The following is a 20,010-nucleotide window of genomic DNA, read 5'->3' as shown; positions in this document are numbered from 1 at the left end:
GAAAGAGATAAAAGAATCCTAATAAATATCGCCTCTGAAAGACGGTAATTACTGTTTCCTTTTTCAAACAAACCTAACCCATTTCCTGTGAACCCACCAGACATCATTCTCAACGCATGAAATCATATTTATACGACTAAAACCTGTTTTACCTGCTCGAATATAGGGCAAGAAAACATAGCCGGTCTAAACGAGCAAATATCTTTATGACAATTAAGCAAATCCACGACTTAACATAGTCACACCGCTAAATTATCAAACCAATCCATTAGCATAAACTTTACCAGTCAACAGCATTCATTTACTCAGCTAATCCCCTACTCACTGAACCCAGTATATTTCCATTTTCAGTAAACACCTCCATCCACTTCCGACCATATTTCCCGTTACCCACCAAATCCCCCAACAGCCCTCAGATTTCACGATCCCATTTTCCACTGTCGCCGGGCTACGATTACGTTACGTTTCACCTTTCCCGTACATATTCGAATATGAAACTCTCAGATAGGTAGACATTCGACAGCCGCCGCTGTCACGAGACCTCGAAAACGCGTCGTTTGCTCGGGAGAGAAATACGGGAGAGAAATATCAGCGATTCAGGTTGAAGTACGCTAAAGGTACGTTCAGAACAAGCGAACGAATGCTCTTTCCACGTTTTAGTAGAATTTAGCAAATCGAAATCGTGAACGAGCATTCGTTGGTCGTTTGGCGATTGCTCGTCGAATTGCAGATCGAACGTCCGAACGGTCTAAAGGAATTTCAAAAATGCCGCAAAAATGCTCGTCCCACTCTTCTAGATACTCGATTTAATCTTTACGAACGATCGCTAAAAGTTTTTATGAAAAACATGAAATTTTTATGAGAAGCAGTTGAGAGATCTGGATGAAAATCTTTGTGACCTCGACTTAAAATATTTTTCAAGGATACAAAGAGATGGATTTCAGTGTTTTAAAGTAACAGAAAGAAGGTTAGTGGAAGATGTATACCGTAAAATTAAACCTACTAGATGAAACGAGTCTGTTTACTTTGTACTTCTTTAATTGCATCCTGTTCTTTTCTGCATTTAATTTCTTTAACTGCATGTTCAGAGACATCGATCAACTTCATAAATTGAAAAGCAAAGTAAAATGGTAATTTTACAAATACTCTTTTTTAAATGTATTTTCATCAAGGAGATATCTTCGTCGTATCAACGAGATTGAATAATTAATAAAAAATAGTCTTGATCAATTTGTCTAAGCCTGTTCAATTGCGTTCATAGAGATATAAATTTGCATAAATATAAATATGCATATTATCGAGTTGGCAACTGAGATTGGCAACTGATTGCGGCTTCTGTCAATACCACCTAATGACAAAATCCGCAATCACTTAGTTGCAAACCAATGTAATCGTTACTATTCGTCCAATAACACCGAACAAGTACTAACTATACTAACATATACACAATGACGCTACAACAATAAACAAACTTGGACCAATATAGAACCCTTATCTAAGCTGAATACGACCTCAGGGGGCTAAAATCTACCAGTTCGCCGTGACGAAGGCAAGATCCTTCCGTAATACGATGGAAAGCTGCAAGGCTAACACGTTTATTTTCGTTTCGATTTCACGGAATCGTCACCGCCCGTACACGCTGCTAATTGAAATCTCCTTTCGTTTCCTGGCGACGATTCGACAAGTATTTCTTGTACGCTTTGAACGTTGAGTAAAGTGGTGAAATCGTCAACAACGAGGCAATGTTCCTGTCTACGTTTCCTCTTGCTTCGTGTTTAAGCAGGGCTCGTGGAACATCGTTGGCAAATACACGAAATCGATTTCACGGACCGTCGCTTTATCACGCGAATGCGCTTTTCAAAAGATAATGGGTTCGTCAAATGGAAGAAAATGTAATTTACTGGGCTTGATAAGTTGACTCGTTGGCCCAACAAATTGGGATGTTTAGAGTTGTTCGTTAGAGCGAATTAACGAAAGGATTGTATAGAATTTCAGGGTGTAATAGAGTCAGGAATTAGTCAGACATTACGCAAGTGATATTCGAACGTTTATTATATCCCGAATAATAGGATTGTTAATCTCAAATTGTTATTTTCTTGGTAGATACTTCTAGACGTCGGATGTCATAAATTGCACGAGTCTTATTCTGTGATTATTATTTTCATTTTACGTGCCTCGGCACTGTTTCAATAACCTATCGTGTAAATATCTTCCACGATCATTGGCAGGTGAAGGGTTAAAGTTAGTGAAAGAGAATTATCGATTAAAGAATGGATCAAAGTAACGTTAAAAAGAAGATCGAGTTAGTTCCAACGCAGATCAAATATAAAGAGAAAGCAACTAACGATAAGTACGTACGACGGAACGGCGATGAAATAGTCACTCTGCTAAGAGAAAGCAATTCCTTACAAAGAATTGCAAAGAAAATAGCCCTGAATAGACCTGTCACCTAAATAGTCGGGCGATTTAAAATAACACACCGACTGTCAGAGATAAAAATTTAATTCACCGCGTACACTGAACGTTTCATAGAACGATAAATTCCCTCTAACAACTGATGTTTCAGTTGTATGGAGCAATGTATCTTCTTGAAACGAGGATGTACGCCGCAACAAAGTTTGGCGAGTCCGACGATATTACTTTAAACCGTTGTTACTCCCGCCGGTTGTACGATGTTATTGCTATACGTCTCTTTTTTCCTTTTGCTGCTCAGGGCATCTGTCCAGGAAATCGATTGAGACTGCTAGTCGGCCAATATGATACAGGGGGCTGTTTGGTTGGCAGCAGACCTGACCTAACCATTTCTGAAGACGGCATACAGAGGCATGGAAAACGGCGTAGCTGGCACGTTCAACCGAACAGGGTAAGTTACTTGCTATACGATACCATTATTAAATTCATGGAGCACAGAAAATTTCTGTAGTATGCGCGTGTGCGTATATTTATGCGCGAGCACTGGAGATTTTATGAAAATTCTCCTCTGTGAAATCGCCAGCGTCGTATAACAAATCAAACGGTAGAAATTCGAGTTCACAGGGTGTAGAATTAATTGGAGATTAACGCTCGAGATCGGATCTGATCGAATGAGTATGAATTTTTTAATAAATAGTGATTTGTGACGTTTAGAAGTTCGATTGAACAATAGAAATGCATGATATTTAATTTTGTGATAATTGTTATTCCGTATTATACATACACGTTAATAATAATAACTATTTCGTTTGATACTTAATATTGCACTTACGTTCGTAGGTTTCACTATCGACGTACGAATTTTTTTTTTTATTAAATTTTATGTGATAGAATATAGCTAGAATTTTCTGCTCGGAGACTACATTATTAATTATTCTATGAATAATATTAATCAAACTCAATCGAAAAACAAGTCGTTTTCTTATAGAGGAAATTAACGCTTAACTGTATAAAGCCTCATTGCTCGTTATGGAAATACAGTCAGCTGAATAATCATTTAACACAAAAGACAGTCACATAGCGTAACGATAACTCATACAAAAAGTATCTTCGTTCATTTCTTTCCACGAATTACTTCCCTTTCAAGAAATCAGGAATCTAATCACTTCGATATTATTATCCAAAGTCGATCAACTTGGTTCATTCAAAAGTAAAAGTTCGTCCTTCGAACCAATCAGCGATCAAGTCGTAAAAAGCTCATCGAAGCACTAGAAATACGTTCTGAAAGTCATCTAGATATCTGTCCACGCGATTTCTTCGATTGTTCATTTAAATACTTGATCGAGCCAACTCGTTGAGCCTCGATCGGCGCAACGGTTCGACCCGTTGTTCCCCTCGACCGCGTGCTTTATCGTCGCGCAGCTGCCATCTTGCATTAATTTGCTGTGGATCTGAAAAGACGTAGAAATTTATAAAGTCCACCCCTACACTGCGCCCCAGTCCCATCGATCGACCTTCTACGTTTCACGTAGCACACAATGGCGGCGGTTCCATTGTGTTTCGCCGCAGACCCCCATCGTGCCCCCTTATGTCGTCTCTGGTACGCGCCAGAGACGGGGATCTGTCAGAATCAGCTGACTACCAATTCGTTTGCTCCGGTGTCTGCCATTGGCATCGTTTAGCATCTGTCAACCGGCGCCAATTTAGCGAAATGAATATAGCCGATCGATCGGCCTCGTCGAATCTGCTTCGATTTGCCTTGTCGGGCGAAACCTCGTCGCGACGTTATAGAAAATGAATTCTTTGTTTTCCATGGTTTTTTCGATACACCGTGTGGAGGGTGTGGTTTCAAGTGGGTATAGGTACGCGTAAGTGGGTGGCGCGTACAGGTTCGAGGTTTGATCTCGATTGACTCGGTCGATGGTTGGGACGGTTATAGAACGGTGGAAGTGCAGTCGCAAGGGTTGATAGGCAAATGAAATGAGAACAGAAAGAAAGCTCCCATTGTCCGCGTCGGCATATGATGCTTTGGCAGAAACATGTTTCGATTTCAGGGGCAAAGAGTTTATTTGTCACCATTTCTGACGTCTTCGTTCTCCGACGTGCATCTTTTTTTGGTTTGGTTTATTAATAAAACACGATGTCAAGAGGATCTAAGTTTCCCGATGGCAACGGACTTTTAATAATTGTCTAATTATTTGCCAATTAACTTGGTAAGGTAACAGTACGAGATTAAATACGTACATTGATGCTATTTAAATATTTATATATTTGTAGAATATATATGATTGTAGTCATTAAGAAAAATAATTGAGTATGGTAATTGGTAATTTACTAGCTTATTTCCTCTTTTGTTCTATTTGCTATTCTTTCTTTCTGTTTTTTTTTTTTTTTTTTTTTTTTTTGTATTTTGAAGTGTATCTTCGTTTTAGTGATGTAAATTATTCTAAAATAATAATCGAACATTTATTCTCCCTTTCCTTTCTTATGAAAAATGTACGTCAAATTTAATATTCTATAAAGTAGATATTCTATAAATATTCTATATAAGTAAATATTCTATAAATCAATGCTAATATAAATTCAATATTCACTTTATTGTGGTTCATACATGTAACATTTAGCAATTTCTGTCTTAATATATTTGTTGTATTAAGTCAACTAAAGTGTAGTACTAGAATAAAATATATTAAACTATCGATATATTAAATTAACTAAGTTGTACGTCAACTGACGGTCAATTGGCAAGTCAATTGTACGTAAATTACGTTTGTTAGTGTTCACTTTTCATACGTAACGCATGAAAATCTTAATTGGGAATTTTCATCGCGGAACATAAATTCACAATTTAGTGTAATTTGTTGAAACGAATGTAAAGCAGGACGCGTTAAATATGCAACAATTGTCGCGATTAACGGTCCATATTTTCATTCTACTTGTTGGTTAACATCCGTCGTTTGTTACGTAATAAAAATCTTTGAAATGTGCGCTGAAAGCAAATGTTGGTTTACACTGGACGTGCTTAGATTACGAGTTAATAGCATCTAGTGGTTTTCAGTTCAATTCGCTTTTATCCATCCACGTTAAGCAGGTTCCTATTTCTTTAAGGAATTGTCATATTTTTAAAGTTGACGATCATTTCCTTTTTTCAAATTTTGGTCATCCATCTATCTTTCTTATTGCTTCTAACTTATTTCATTGATTAATTTTTTAAGAAAGAAACTCACGTATCAAGTTTTATTAGAATGAAATGAAAACCCGAGAACCTGATGCAAAAAAGAATAAATATGTCGATAATAATATACACAAGACAATGATATGTATTGTAACAATAAATATATACATAGTAAAATGAGAGATAAAAGATTACTTTAAAGGTTTACATGGAAGACTAAGTTTAAAGCGTACAAATGTATTTTATTGCTCAACCGTCATCGTTTTGAATATTTTAATTAATCGAAAACTTTTAGAAATGTTAAAAGAAATTTTTTACGAATACAAAATAGAGAAGCGCTTAAAAAATTATTTTCTATTATACAGTTATCAACGTGTACAAATGATTCGAATAGTTCCAATTTTATAACATAAAGTGTTGAAACTAATTAACTTTTTACCAGTTGTTTCAAACATTTATAAATACTGCAGTGTTTTCGATTTATTAAAGATATTCGAAATATTCAACTGGATTTTTATTTTCATTTATTTCTCATTCCTAGAATTTCATACATCATTGTTTACATAATCCGCCAAATATTTCTTTTATTTTCAATTTACAACGACGTATGTTATCCGTTTTATCTGCACATTTTACCTCTTGCATTCCAGGTTATTAATACCTACAGCATACGATGGACGAACTGTTTACAGTTATACCATTGTCGGTGTTGTTTTTCTGGCTATTGAATTTCCGGTCGAGTATCCATCATACCATTAGCCATAATTCACTTTATCCTCTCATACCAGACGCATTTAGACACGAGGGAGGGTCGCGACTCTTAATATTTCGCTACTCTTAACTTTCTTAATCATTCATTATTATAGCTCGTACGTTTCGTAATTTGCAAAAACTAGTTTCATTGCGATCTTTTTTATCACACCGGATAATTGGAAAAATTATTTCTTCGAACGCGTGTAAGTACTCATTTCATCGTTTTGAATGGAACAAGCCTGATTTTAGTAAATCAAAAATGAAGTTATTATCAGTAAAGTTTCGTTCCACGGAGAATAACACACAAATAACACATTAAATGCAATTTTATATCAGTATAATTACTTACTTCGTAGCATTAATAATCCAGGAATTTTTTAAACGATACCTATCAACTTCCAAAATTTCGATAATTTATTTCTCAATTAATTCACCTTTTCTGTTACATATAATTCTTCTGGAAGGCTTTTTCTGTGAAAAATGAAAACATTTTTTCCCATATTTCGCGCTTTTGAACGCGAGAATCATTCGGTTTCGTCTTTTTTTCGAGCATCTCGCACAGGACATTATTAATCCTTGTGAAATGCAAATATTTCAACTAACTCTGCAGCGAGCTGCTACTGAAAAAACGTCAAAGGGATTTTTAGTTTTGATTAGACTCATAGAACATAACAGCGTACATAGTATGAATTGTAAATAACATGGTGACATTTTCTCCTCGTCGGATTAGACAAACAGTTTACGTGAAAAATATTTATTTTGTACTGTTATAGAAAAGAAATTTATTCGAATACTTTAAGGATTAATCTAAAGATTTTTCTCCTTATTTTCCAATCAGAAACCGTTATTAACATACCTAGCTAATTGGAAGATATTTGTAATTAAAAATCTTAAATCGTAACTGGAAAATATTGGTGATTTAAAATTTTAAATAAAATTCAGCGACTAAATTCAGTACTATCGGGATATTTAATTCAGTGTGTTATTTAATTCTGCTACTCTCGTTAAACAATTTCTAAAACTTCGAAGAAAATATAAAGAAATCCTTATTGACACGCCTCGTTTTACTTTTATACCAAAGTTGTCCTTGAAACATTAAAATTCCTCTTCATCGTCGAAACAAGAGTAAAAACGAAACATAGAAATAGAGATTCAAGAATTCAAGAGCATGTGGCTGAGTTAAAAGAGGAAATTTATCACAACGTTTACACCGTCTAGAGCGTAGACTATAGAATCTCACCATACCAGTTTAAAAATTAAAATGATATTTCAGCGTAAAACGTTACTGACTGAAGCCGTATCACGGTGTTTCACAACATGAAACAATTTATGTCACGGTTTGCCGAATCAACAGAAATTTCCTTCTCCTGATTCCAAAACAATTCCGAATAAAGTATCCTTAACGTTTCATTCAACGAAGTATAGTTGTCCTTTTTATCGCGGTTACGTCATCCTTTAACGTTTATTCGCGTTTTTCGACCAGCTGAATTTTCGATTGTAATCCCTGAAGGCTCTATCCGCGGGACCGACAGCCATAACTCAGCCTTGTTCTTTTATGCGGCGTATATTTCGGTAGGAAAGGGAGTGGAAGGACTGAAGAATGAAACAAAAGGGACGCCTCCACCGACAAACATTTGTTATTCAAATACCGATACAAATAGCTACACAGCGAATGTCAAAAGCTGTATGCAACATCGACGTTTGGAATCGCTGAAGGGCAAAAGGATTTACGTAGCTTGTTGTGTCTGGACTCAATTTAGGTGATACACGTTTGATAAAGTAAAAAGGTTCGCGTAACATAAACACGAAACGTCCAATTCCTTTATTCTTATCGGTTGTATTTTATTTGATATGATAATTCATTCCTCGTTTGGTAAATTAATAAGATTTAAGAATATAATTATTGCTAATGTCTCGTAGAAATTTTTATCTAATTTTATATACAATACAATATAAATATCGATTAAATTTCAAGTAAGTAAATATAAAATAAATATCGTAGCAATTTTTAAGAGTAACACTGATAGTTAATTTACACGAATTATGGAATTATTAATATCTACAGTGGTGTATTAAGTTTGATCATGGTTAAATAGAAATGATAGATAATCGTGGAAATAATAATTCGAAACTTAGTGTTTATTTCAGATTTAAGCAATTGTAATAAAGATGATGAAATATTAAAGTAGATGTTAACATAAATACTAAAGACTAGCGAGGACTAATAATAACGTTGAACAAACGAAGAACATTGAAATTGTTCATATCCTTCGATTACGTATCAATTATCAAATTAAAAATAAATAAAAACAAATGTCAAATTAATAGTAAATAAAACTAATACTTAAAATGAATAATAAGCCCTTGCAAGACCTTAACAAGATTAATAATAAACCAAACAGATTGCTAATATCAACCATCGAACACAAACGATCAAAAAACACCATACACAAATCAACATCAAAGCCAGCTAACAGAAAATCCATTCTCTGGCCAAAAATTACTGCAACATTCGATCCGCGGTTGCATTCTCAGTTTCTCAAAAGCGTAACTAAAGAGAAAAGGGTGAGTAAGACAGGAAGAAACTTTCTTTCTTCTCATCCCCATTGCCTCTCTGAGGCGCAAAAACCGCAGAACAGAGATATAGATTCGCGATTCCGAGTTTCTTGCCGGAGTTGGCGTTTCCTCGACTCTTCCTTTGCCTCCTCTCCTTGTCCTTCTCCTTCTTCTTCTTCTTTCTGCGTTTGGTTGGGCTTTTTGCCGGCAAAGATCCGGACGGACGCGTCCGGCCCGAGCCCGCATGTGCGTCGACAGAAATACGAGCGGCGCGTCAGCTAAGGGTCAACGTTACGCGGTCCAGCTTCCTCGAAATTGCCCTGTCACGACGGAATTACCAGTCAGGTACCGGTGAGGCGCAGGTGCTCAGGGTCGTACCGCGTGAAACGCTTCTAGCGGTATCTTTTCTTTTTTTTTATTTTCTATTTTTTAGTTTTATTATTCAGCAGGCCGCGTGACCACTCCGCGCGCGTGTGCGCCGCTCTTTTGGTATCGCGCGCGAAATCTACTCCTGAGGACCACCGTTCTCTCTCTCTCTCTCTCTCCTTCTCTTGAAACCTCACTCCTCGAGATTAAGACGTTCCACGAGTCGTTTCGGGATTGTTGTTTGTACGGGGGTATAGTATCGCGCATAAATGAGTCGTTGAGAAGTTGGATCGAGACTAAATTGAGACACGGAGTGGCGATGATTGAAAGAGACTGTGGCTGTTTGTGTGTATTTCTGAGAAATTCAAGGATACACAGAGTATATGAAATATTGTCAAATATCGAAAGGATAGATGATTGAACGAGATTGTGGCTGTTTGTGTGTATTTGTGGGAAATTCAAGGATACACAGAGTATATGAAATATTGTCAAATATCGAGAGGACAGTTTTCTATTTATTTAGTATTATTCTGTATAAGATTATATGTTATTTATGCATTCATTGGTCGGTCATTAGCGTTGTTTTACATTCGTTGCGATAAATTCATGTTTATTGTGAATAATGTACTTAAAATCTGTATTTTCTGGGCTCAATAAACTCCTTTGTTAAAAAAAAAAAAAAACATTCGTTGCAATATGTGACGCATGTAACAAATTTCTACTCAGGTTCTATTTCTGCTGTATTAGTCGTGTTCGTAAAAGCGTGAGTTTGTATAAACGTAATCTAGCGATAATGTTAGAAATATTAGTTTTTAAAGACTATCGTGGAATTTACCGCTCCTGCATTCTATCTGAGGAATAACGAAGCAAATAAGTTACTTTGTACAAACGATGTCATAAATACACGTTATTACTTCGAAGCACGAATGTATTCGTTAAAGGAAGTAAACGGCGCTGCACATTATGGATAACGTAATTTCAAAGTTTAACGCCGTGTTCCAAGCAACGAAATGGGAAGAAACGTTTCAATAACTTGCACTGGAACTAGGAAAAACATACACACCGAACGTTTTTCAATTTTGTTTAACTTGAACACCAACATATGTAATCTACATTTGCACAACATTTTTCTACTTGTTTCCAATGGATAGATCCAACCTTTGAAATATGAGCATGCACATGCTATACTAAAATATATGTTAATAAATAATGGTTTTTTATTATTGTTATTTTATTATTACAATATGATAAAATCTTTAAAAGACTGGTAGATGGTGCTATGAAATATTGGTATATCCAAGAATGACACAAGTTATGCCGCATTCACATCAAACTATTTTGAAAAAGACTGTCTAAATTTCTAAAATACAGATCACATAATAACATTCTCCTAAACTCATCGTCGGTAGTTTGAACAGCGGTGTTTACACAATTTTAAGAAAAACTTCTTAAAAAAAAATTTAATACAACGTCGGTCGATATTGAAACAAATAATTAAAGTTTATTATTTGGTGATTTTGTAAGAAAACAATAAATATTGTTCTTGTCATATTTTACTAACATCCAAGTGACATTGACACAAGTTGACTAAAGTGTCTGTATATTTATGAACGGCAGTACACTTAATTCTTTTTGTACATCGTATACCTGAGGGACACGTTTGAAAATGTCCAGGTAAAAATAGAGCCCGAACATTTTTCCAGTAGTTGGTTTTTTCACGGTAGCATACCGTTGCACTCTGGAACGATTTACGAGAAGTCGATCCTACAGGATACCCTACATGGAGCTTCCCTTGTCTCGCTCAGCGTGCAAAGACCACCAGTATCCTTATATGTCCGTAAGTCCAGACAATATCCAGTCTCCGACGCCACTTGTATACCTCCTCTTTCTTTCATTTCTATTTCCATCTCGTTCTTATTCCATTGGAAAAGAGCGGTTCTGTGTTCGATCCGACGCTCGATTAGAAATAAACTATTCAACGTAGCCAATTCTAATTTGAACGTCGATTCAGGCTCGAACATCGGCCTTTTAGTTCATCGCAGACCATTGAAACCACGGCTAGGGATCGATAATGTTAAGGGAAAACCTATCGAAGCTACAATTTGAAGGAATGAAAGTAAACCTTCGTTTTATGTTTTACGTGCTATTTAATTCCGTGTTTTATAACGTGTTTAAAGTCTATTCGAGTTTGAAACTTGAACGTTTGACATTTCGCAAATCGCAGATCTTTAATTTCATATTCTGAGATTTCAAGATAACACGATTTCCAATTTTAAGGCGATAAAACTAGAAATTCTAAAATAGCGGTATTGCAAACTTCGAAATGCTAAAAATTGCAACAGTTCAAGTTCTAAATTATCAGAATTTCAAGTTTCTTAATTTTTCAATCGCAGCATTCCAAATTAAAACATAGCGCAATCGTGAGACGTCCAATTCCAAATTTTCGCAAAATTACCAATTCTGAGATTTGAGTAAAATTTCCAATTCTGAAACAGACAGAGTGGCGAACTTTGAAATTCCAGAATTTAGAGAATCGCGGACTCTGAAATTTCGAAACAACAGAATTACGAGATTTCCAAATCCAAAATCGCGAAAGTATAAATTACGAGTAAAATCGCAAATTTGAACATCCATGAAATTGTAAAGCTTCTAATTCCGATTCTGACGCTGAAGAAACTTCAAATTCTACGATTTCACAATTTCAAGTCGCGTAATCTAAGTTCTAAAAAACGTTCGAGTTCATAAATTACGAAGGTCTCGCTCTAAATTTCAAAGCTGGAAAGTTTTAAGATAATTGCCAGTATGATATCGCGATTAATTATTGCACGCGTCGCTTGTACCAAATCTCGCGTACATTACGTCAATTCATCGCGTCCTATCGATCTAAAAATCTCCACGATCTCCTGCTGCAACCAATCTCGATACATATAACCCCATCTAAGGCTGAATGCACACGAGCGACATTTTATCGTGCGATTCGCCCGCGACCGTGTACGCCTTTCTTTCTTTTCCTATTTAAGAACAACAAAGACAGACATACGATCGCAGCGATATCGCACGGCAAAATGTCGCTCGTGAAGTTCCCGCGTAAGTGGTCACTCGTTAAAAAAAAAAAGAAAAAGAAACTCGCAGTTACTGTACCAAAGTACCAAAGTACCAACGATCCAAAGTACCAAAGTACCAACGATCCAAAGTACCTGTTCGAAGTTCGTTTATTACCTACGACCTATACTGTGCCAACCACTCTGCAGAGTCACTTTTGGTGTTGGTTGATAATCGCGCGGAGAAACACCCGCACACGTTCCATCGTGCGGGGAACACAAAGTGGGGTCCCTGGAGTCATCTCGATGGAATGCGCAGGGCGGTTTAGCTCAAAGAAGGGCGGACGCGTTTCATCACGTGTACATATCCATGGTCAGACTCGGCCTCTGTCTCCGTCTCACGCTTTTTCTCTTCGTTCCCCCTGTGTATCTGTCTTTATTGACTTCCTTCCTTCTTGGAAAATCTTGATGTCTCTTCTTTTATCACTGTCTCAAAATGTTGCCGTCTTCTCCTCTTTTCCATTTCTTGCGCGTTCATCCGGCACAGCTTTATTTCTTTCACTGGTTCGTCTCTCGCGTTTTCTATTAGGTATCTTCAAACAACCTTCCTTTGCTTCTTCTTCGAATCTTCTTTTTTTTTCCTTTGTTAGTCTTCTTCTTTTTCTTCGTTATCTTCTTCTTCTTCTTCTTCTTCTTCTTCTTCTTCTTCTTCTTCTTCCTGATTTTCTTCGCATGAAACGCGGAAGATCGTAATGAATCATTCGAAACTTGCTTATCTGGTTTGAGAGTAGGATTTTGTCTCCTCGTTTTTTTCGTCTTGGGTGAATAAACTTTGCGAAGGCAATTCGGAGCAGCGTGTTAAGCGGGTACCAGTATGCGATTGCTTTTAAAGTGATATTTACTCTGTGTAACTCTATTTTAAATCGTTCGAAGGAAGTGGATTTTATGAGATTTTACTGAACCGGAAATTACTCAGCGAAGATAAGCGAATAATTCAGTGATAAAGTTTCTGCTAAATTTGGAAAGAGGTTTTATAACACTTGGATGCTTATACAAAGTAATAAGATTGAAAGAGATTTTCTTGGTATTTCTCAGATTACTCATTTGTATATGATCAGATTTCGAAAGAAAGTCGATTTGTCCGAATTTCGTTCGATCCGCTCGCTTATTCTTTTTTCTTCAAACTATTACTTCAATTTTATACAACTTCTTCGATTCTACTTTAATTCTGATATTGGATAAACCTCAATTACCTCCTCCAATGAACCCTTAATGAACATTTTTATAAATACCCCAATAATTTTCAATGAGAAATTTCCACATTGTAAACACATAATACGTGATTTAAGGTCGGTAAATTCTGTTTGATCCAATTATTCTTTAAAAGTAATTTTTTTTTCAAAGAACAAATTCCAAAGGATTTTTGATAAACAAGATTATTCGAAATATTTGGAAAACTGAAAAAGCGTGAAATTATTTTGATGCACCTGCGCATGGAAATTATTTTTCTCGAAAGAAAAATAATTCTTCTCTTTCAACCTTCCACTTGCGTATAGGGTCTTGTTTTCTGCATTTTTCTTGCTACTTGGGTTTCTTTTCTATTCATTTCTTCGTATTCTGATAAAAATAGATGCAAAACTTGCGCGCGTATCCGTCTGGCCGTCTTCTTTATTCTTTTCCTCCTGTTTCACGGTCTCTTATTTCTTTTATCCCAACACTTTCCTTTTCACTTTCGCTCGATCTTTTCCTTCCCCTCTATTTTCCTCTCCAGCTTTTTCCCTCTCCATTTTGCCTGTTGATTCTCCTACGTGTCCCCTATGCTTCGTCCCCTTTCTCTTCTCGTATCACGAGGTAAAACGAAAGGACAATATTTAGAGCTTAAAGTGCTTCAATTAGATGGAATTAAAGGGTGCATTAATTGCACAATTACAGGGCTTGTAACTCGTGTGACGTGTAGCCAAAGGACCAAATTGTTAATCGTGTGTACGATAATCCACGAACGAGACACGTATATAACAATTTCAGATATACATCTATTATATATACATATACAAATGCGATAGAAATTGTTCCTTTAAACAAAATATTTGTGTTTTTAACTTTAAACAAAATATTTAATTGTTCCTTTAAACAAATATCCTGGGCAGGAAAAGAAGACAACGTAAAATGGTATTATTATTTGAAAATTACGGTAGAAGTATGTGATTTCTTATCTTTCACAAAGTTTATGAATCATCTTTAAAGGAATCGTTTGCCCTGACAAATATCGTTGCTTTAATTTCTACATCAACTTCGTTAACTATGTCTTCGAGGTTAACAGACTCTTTTCATTCTTGAACGTTTTATACTAAAACGTTCATCGTAGCCATAAAGCTGCAATAAAATAAAAACATCAAGGAAAAAGTACTAACTGTACGTTCGAATTAAAGTCTCGTCCCAATTAAAACGGATGAATTGAAACAGCAAAATTAAAAAATGAATATGGTTTGTACGATAAGAATCGGGTAGAAACAAGAAGAGAAATAATCAAGCAGAGATCTCGTTGTGTCGGACAGATATCGTGGCTGGTTGAGTGTAACCATGGGGAAGCAAGAGGAGAAACAGGAGTATTCACGACGTAGGCGAAAGTGGCTTCGTGCTCCGGCGACGTTAAATAGAATAACCAGATCGTGGCTGGTTCGGCTCCCTCGGTCAGTAACGACCAGTAACGTACGCTAACTTCGCGCATTAAATTCACTTTCGAACAACAACGCGGCCGTTGACGTTCCTCCGTTGGGCGGTTTCCATCGCGAGCTGCAGCTTCTGTTGCAAACGAACACACAAGCGTTACCGGGGCCAAAAGCCTCGCGAAATTACATCGCTCGACGGTTAACAACCGGTATCACGTTGCTCCGTGGAAATCACCAGGGAAATAAATTGCTAATGAGAATATTAAACGAATGCAAAAATCCGTCATTATCCGAAATGATGGTTACAGTTTTTTTCTTTTTTTTACATGCGTAATTTTGGGGGAATTTCTTCTTCAGAGATAATTAGGGGAAAAAATTGTGGTACACGTGAGAAAATGTTTGATACCAGGAAATAATGAGCACAGAGTTCAACTTTTAATAGGAAGATTTGTATTATAAAAATTATGTTACTGCGTGGAAGGGACGAGGAAACTGAATTGCTAATGAGAACATCGAACGAATGCAAATATTCTTCGTTATCGTTGACTCTAGCCCGAAACGATGGCTATGGCTTTTAGTGTGTAATTTCTGGGATTCCTCAATGGGAGGTGGATATTACCGGGCTACTTTTTGCGAATAATTAAAGGACTCGTTGTTAGAGAAAATGTATAAATGTTTAATATAGGAAAACTGTGTTAATCTTTGTTAGAAAAATTGATATGCTTCGTAGTATTTATTCACGAAAGTACCAAGATCTTTTTCAGTAATAATTCGTTAGAGGAGCTTCGGAGAAGGGAAATTAGTACGCGTGACAGAATTTTATAACGTGACGGAATTGTGAACAAAATGAAATTTTAATAGAAAAGTCTGTGTGCCTTCTAACATTTATTCGTGAAATTACGATGTCCAACGATTAACCATGAGAATCACGTTGCTGCATGGAAACGACGGGTAAAATAAATTGCTAATGAGGATATTACAAGAATGCAAAGACCTTCGGTAATTTGACGGAGATCGTAATCGTTGTTCTTAGCGTGTAATTTTTCGAGGATAACTGTAAATGGAAGGTGGAGAAGGTGATGCTTTTTTTCGGAAATGGTTGGAGAACATAGAGGAAATGTTACAAATATATTTGTGGTAAATTTTAATAGAAAAATTTGTACTAGCCACTGAAGCTTGAAAATTTATAACGAAATATTTATGTGTCATTGTAAAAATTCTTTATGGGTTTAATCAAATCAACGGTAATAAACAATACATTTATATTACAACAATGAGTAGAAAGTGTGATTATGCGAGACATTGTAAAGCAAAGCAGAAATACATATTTGTATAAAGTAAAATTGTTTACCTGTAATGGTCGTGATTCGTGCACTTTCAAACCGACTTTCTTATTTCCATTTTTTCCTATTGTCACAAAATCCATATTATGTTATCTACAAATAAGTAGTAAAAAGATTGATTCTAGATATTATATTACGAATTAGACGTTTCACGCTTCTCTCACAGATCGCTACATGTCTGTAAACGTAAAAATTTGTTTAAGCTTTGCAGCTAGTAGAACTATAGCAAAGAAACTAGTTTGGCAATTAGCAAAAGCTCCATCTTACTAAAAGCATGTCTCTTTCCAAAGCAAAAATCTTAGAAAATCTTCTAAAGGGAAACATTCGTACACATATCTGCAGCAAAATCAAAATAAGTAAAACATCCGCGAATCCTCTGCCATACATCTTATACCTTATTCGCCCATGAATTTTCCAAATATTCCACGAAACCCCGCCATAAATCATCCATCTTCTCCGCGGAACTTTATCTCCATGAACCATTTCTCTACAATCTCTTCCAACAAACATTCAGCTCCTAAACGTGCGTGAGACGCGTCTCACCGTAGCATCCACCCTCGAAACCCTCGCCCTTATCCTCGTAATTATTCCGTCCCTCCTCTCGAGAATATTCAGCGAAAAATCCAGAAGAAAGAAACGAAAGAGACGAGGAAAGCGGATTCGTCGAGAAAATTCTGCCTTTTCCCGAAGCTAAGATCCGACAGAACTAAAGGAAAAAGAAAAAAAAAGGGAGGAAGAATAGGAAGGAAAAAGAGAGCGACAACTGTGTCTCGATCGCCGGAAGTGGGAGCGTGTGCCGGATGAGACACGTTTCACGATTCCAGTCGCGACGTTCGGCCGAGATTTAACGAAGGATGCTGCGTGCAGAAACCGATTCGTCGCCCGGGGTGACAAGATCTTAAAACCGTCACTGCCGTCGCCGAGCGAGCGTGCAAACTGTCGTTGCACCGGCTGAAAATGGCATGGAAAAAGGAACAGAAAGGGGAAAATCCGTGGACGGATGGAAAGGAGGAGAGGTGTTAGGGAGGAAGAAAGAGGAAGAAAGAGCAGAGAGCAAGGGGATAGAGGAGCTGTCTGGGCGTGGGCCGAGGTCTTTAACGGGGCAGTATCAATGAACTGCGAAACTTGTTCGCGTGGGATTATCTACTCGCTCGGTAGTAGCACGATGTTCGACGCGGAGGATAGATCGGAATGAATTGGCTGGTGGTGCTGTAAGACCGATGCCGGGAGAGAAACGGTGCTGCAGAGGCGACTGGGACCGGTGATTAGATCGACGCTGCTCGATATTCCCTACTTTTGCCGTAATTTAGAAAGTACACGGTGTTCTCGTGTTTGGTTAGGGTTGATGCTTGTGGGATTAGCTCCTTGCATTTAGAAGCATTTGTTGAATGATTTTATACTTCGTTCTTCTTGGTGAATGTATCTGTTATATTTTTGCCATAATTTAGAAAGTACGCGGTATTCTCGCGTTTGGTCGAGGTTGATGCTTGTGGGATAAGTTTCTTATATCTGGAACGATTTTATGCCTCGTTCTTTTTGGTGAATTCATCTGTTCGTAGTTTTCACGTAATTTAGTAGGAACACGATGCTATTCGTGTTTGGCGAGGATCGATGCTTGTGCGACAAGTTTCTTGTATTTGGAACAGCTTTCTGAGTGATTTTATATTTCATTCTGTTGACGAATAATATGTCTGTTCATACTTCTGCAGTAAATTAAAAAGAACACGTGTTTTATTCGTGTTTGGTCAGATTTGTTGCTCGTGGATCAAGTTTCTTTCATTTCGAAGAATTTTCCGAATGATCTTATATTTCATAATTACGACGAAGTGTATCTCTTCGAAGGGAAAACTTGTCTGAAATTTTTAATGATCGTGCAACGAAACTATCGTGGCTCTGATTATTGTTGCAAGAGATATTTTCCGTTATACTTACGAACTGAGTCTTAACTTCGATTCTCCTATTATCGAAGAATATTGGTATCGAAGAATATTACTCTAGAGGAATATTAGAAGCCTTAAAACTTTGAAACAATTAAACTTCTATTGAAATTATCCTATTACAATATCACATAATCTCAGTAGATACATTTTAGAGCATACGTTAGAGCAATTGAAAATAATGAAATATGTAGCTTAGAAAGTAGATTTTCTAAACCACTCAATATCGTTGGATCTTGGGTGATCTATAAGAGTTTGAGGTCAGTTACGTAATTTTAGTAAATTATCTTACTTAGTTGTACAATATTCATTTCAATTTGTCATCGATAAATATTATACCTAGATTAAAATTAAATGATCTAATGCGAATCTAATTCGATCTATTATGGATTAAGATTATTCTAACTATTTTACGAACCAATCTAAATCAAACTAGACCTGTCCTATACGCTTGAAGCGAGGATAGTGTAAAATCTTGAAACATACTTTGCATTTTCTTCGATCGCTTACACACACACCGTGCACATGCCTATTCGCAAAAATTCTAAGACTTTCATACGTAGGTGAGTTGATTCCGGAAATGCGTAGGATCGATCGCAGGTGAGGTTCATCGAACGCGTAGCGATCGCGTACCGATCCCTGTCGAGCTATCTCGAGTCATTACGTCATTCGGCGTATTAAAATCGTCGGTCAGATCAACAAGAACGATTGTAACGTAACAGGTAGCTTTCATGAACAACACGACTTTCCCCTTCGCTGTAATGATACATCCGAACAAAATTTGAAATAAATTCTCTCTCTAGACACGTTCCTTGCGTCATTTTGCCTAGGAAATTATTGGACAGCCACTATCTTCCGATCTGGAGTAGTTGCTTTCGCTTACAATATGATCTTATTGAATTTCGTAATTTAGAAGCAAACGGAATCTTGTCGGTAGTAACATTTTGCATTTACAATCGAGAATCGTTATCTAAATTTATATTACAGCGCTGTGCAAAAGTTTCTGATCGGGTAGGCTTTTTTTTTTTTTTTTAATTTACACAGGTTTATACGATGATATTGTAACGCTACATTTTACGAATATATCGCGTGCGCCGTGCAAAACATCTTGAAATTTCATTGATGGATTCATTGCGTATGTTGGTTTAATAGCGGAGGACAAAGATAACAAGATTAAGAAATCATTTAATAGTTACTTTAGTGAAAGTTGGTTGATAGTCAAAGGTTTCTATACGATAGAAATGATTTTCTTGTAATTGAGAAATTGGAAAATTATTATATGGGTTAATGGTTTAAATAGAATATTGAAAGTGGATGTTTTCTATTAGGATTTTTATTGTCTTGACTTTTAAAAAGACTAGAATAGAAGAGCGTTCAGGGGCATTGATACATGTACATGTAAATTGGAGAATGTTAATGAAGTTATTTGCAATGCTAACGAAATATCGAAACGGTCATCTGTGCAAACGCGACTTGCGCAAGTTATTGCTGTTACACAGTAACGGCGCTGATAACTGGAAATAATATAAATGACGCACCGAAGTATTGAAGTTTTCGTACGAAAACATTTATAAGTTTTATGATTTTGTGTCCTTGTTACCAGGTGTGTAAATTAATTTGCCGGCTCTTTAAATAAAATTCAAATCATACTTATGGATGAAAGTAATTTTATTATCCACCAAATGGCGTTTCTTTCAAAGTGTTGGAAAATTTGAAAATATCTGAAATTTAAATAATTATTTATTAAAAAACGACATC

At 36.4% G+C, this 20,010-nt stretch overlaps 1 protein-coding gene across 1 annotated transcript in view; it reads left to right on the top strand.

The window, feature by feature from the left end:
• Positions 1-2,578: 2,578 nt before the first annotated feature.
• The window catches only part of LOC117211241 (breast cancer anti-estrogen resistance protein 1), a 59,929-nt gene continuing 42,497 nt past the window's right edge, over positions 2,579-20,010 (top strand). The window contains exon 1 of the mRNA XM_033454918.1: positions 2,579-2,863. Within this exon, the coding sequence (XP_033310809.1) occupies positions 2,579-2,863 (285 nt within the window). The remainder of the gene's footprint in view (positions 2,864-20,010) is intronic.

This window comes from Bombus bifarius, unplaced genomic scaffold, assembly GCF_011952205.1.
Source record: "Bombus bifarius isolate JDL3187 unplaced genomic scaffold, Bbif_JDL3187 scf7180000008225, whole genome shotgun sequence".
In the NCBI taxonomy this organism is placed as follows: Eukaryota; Metazoa; Arthropoda; class Insecta; order Hymenoptera; family Apidae; genus Bombus; species Bombus bifarius.
Note: the sequence above shows the minus strand (reverse complement) of the source record. Positions and strands in the feature narration are given on the sequence as shown.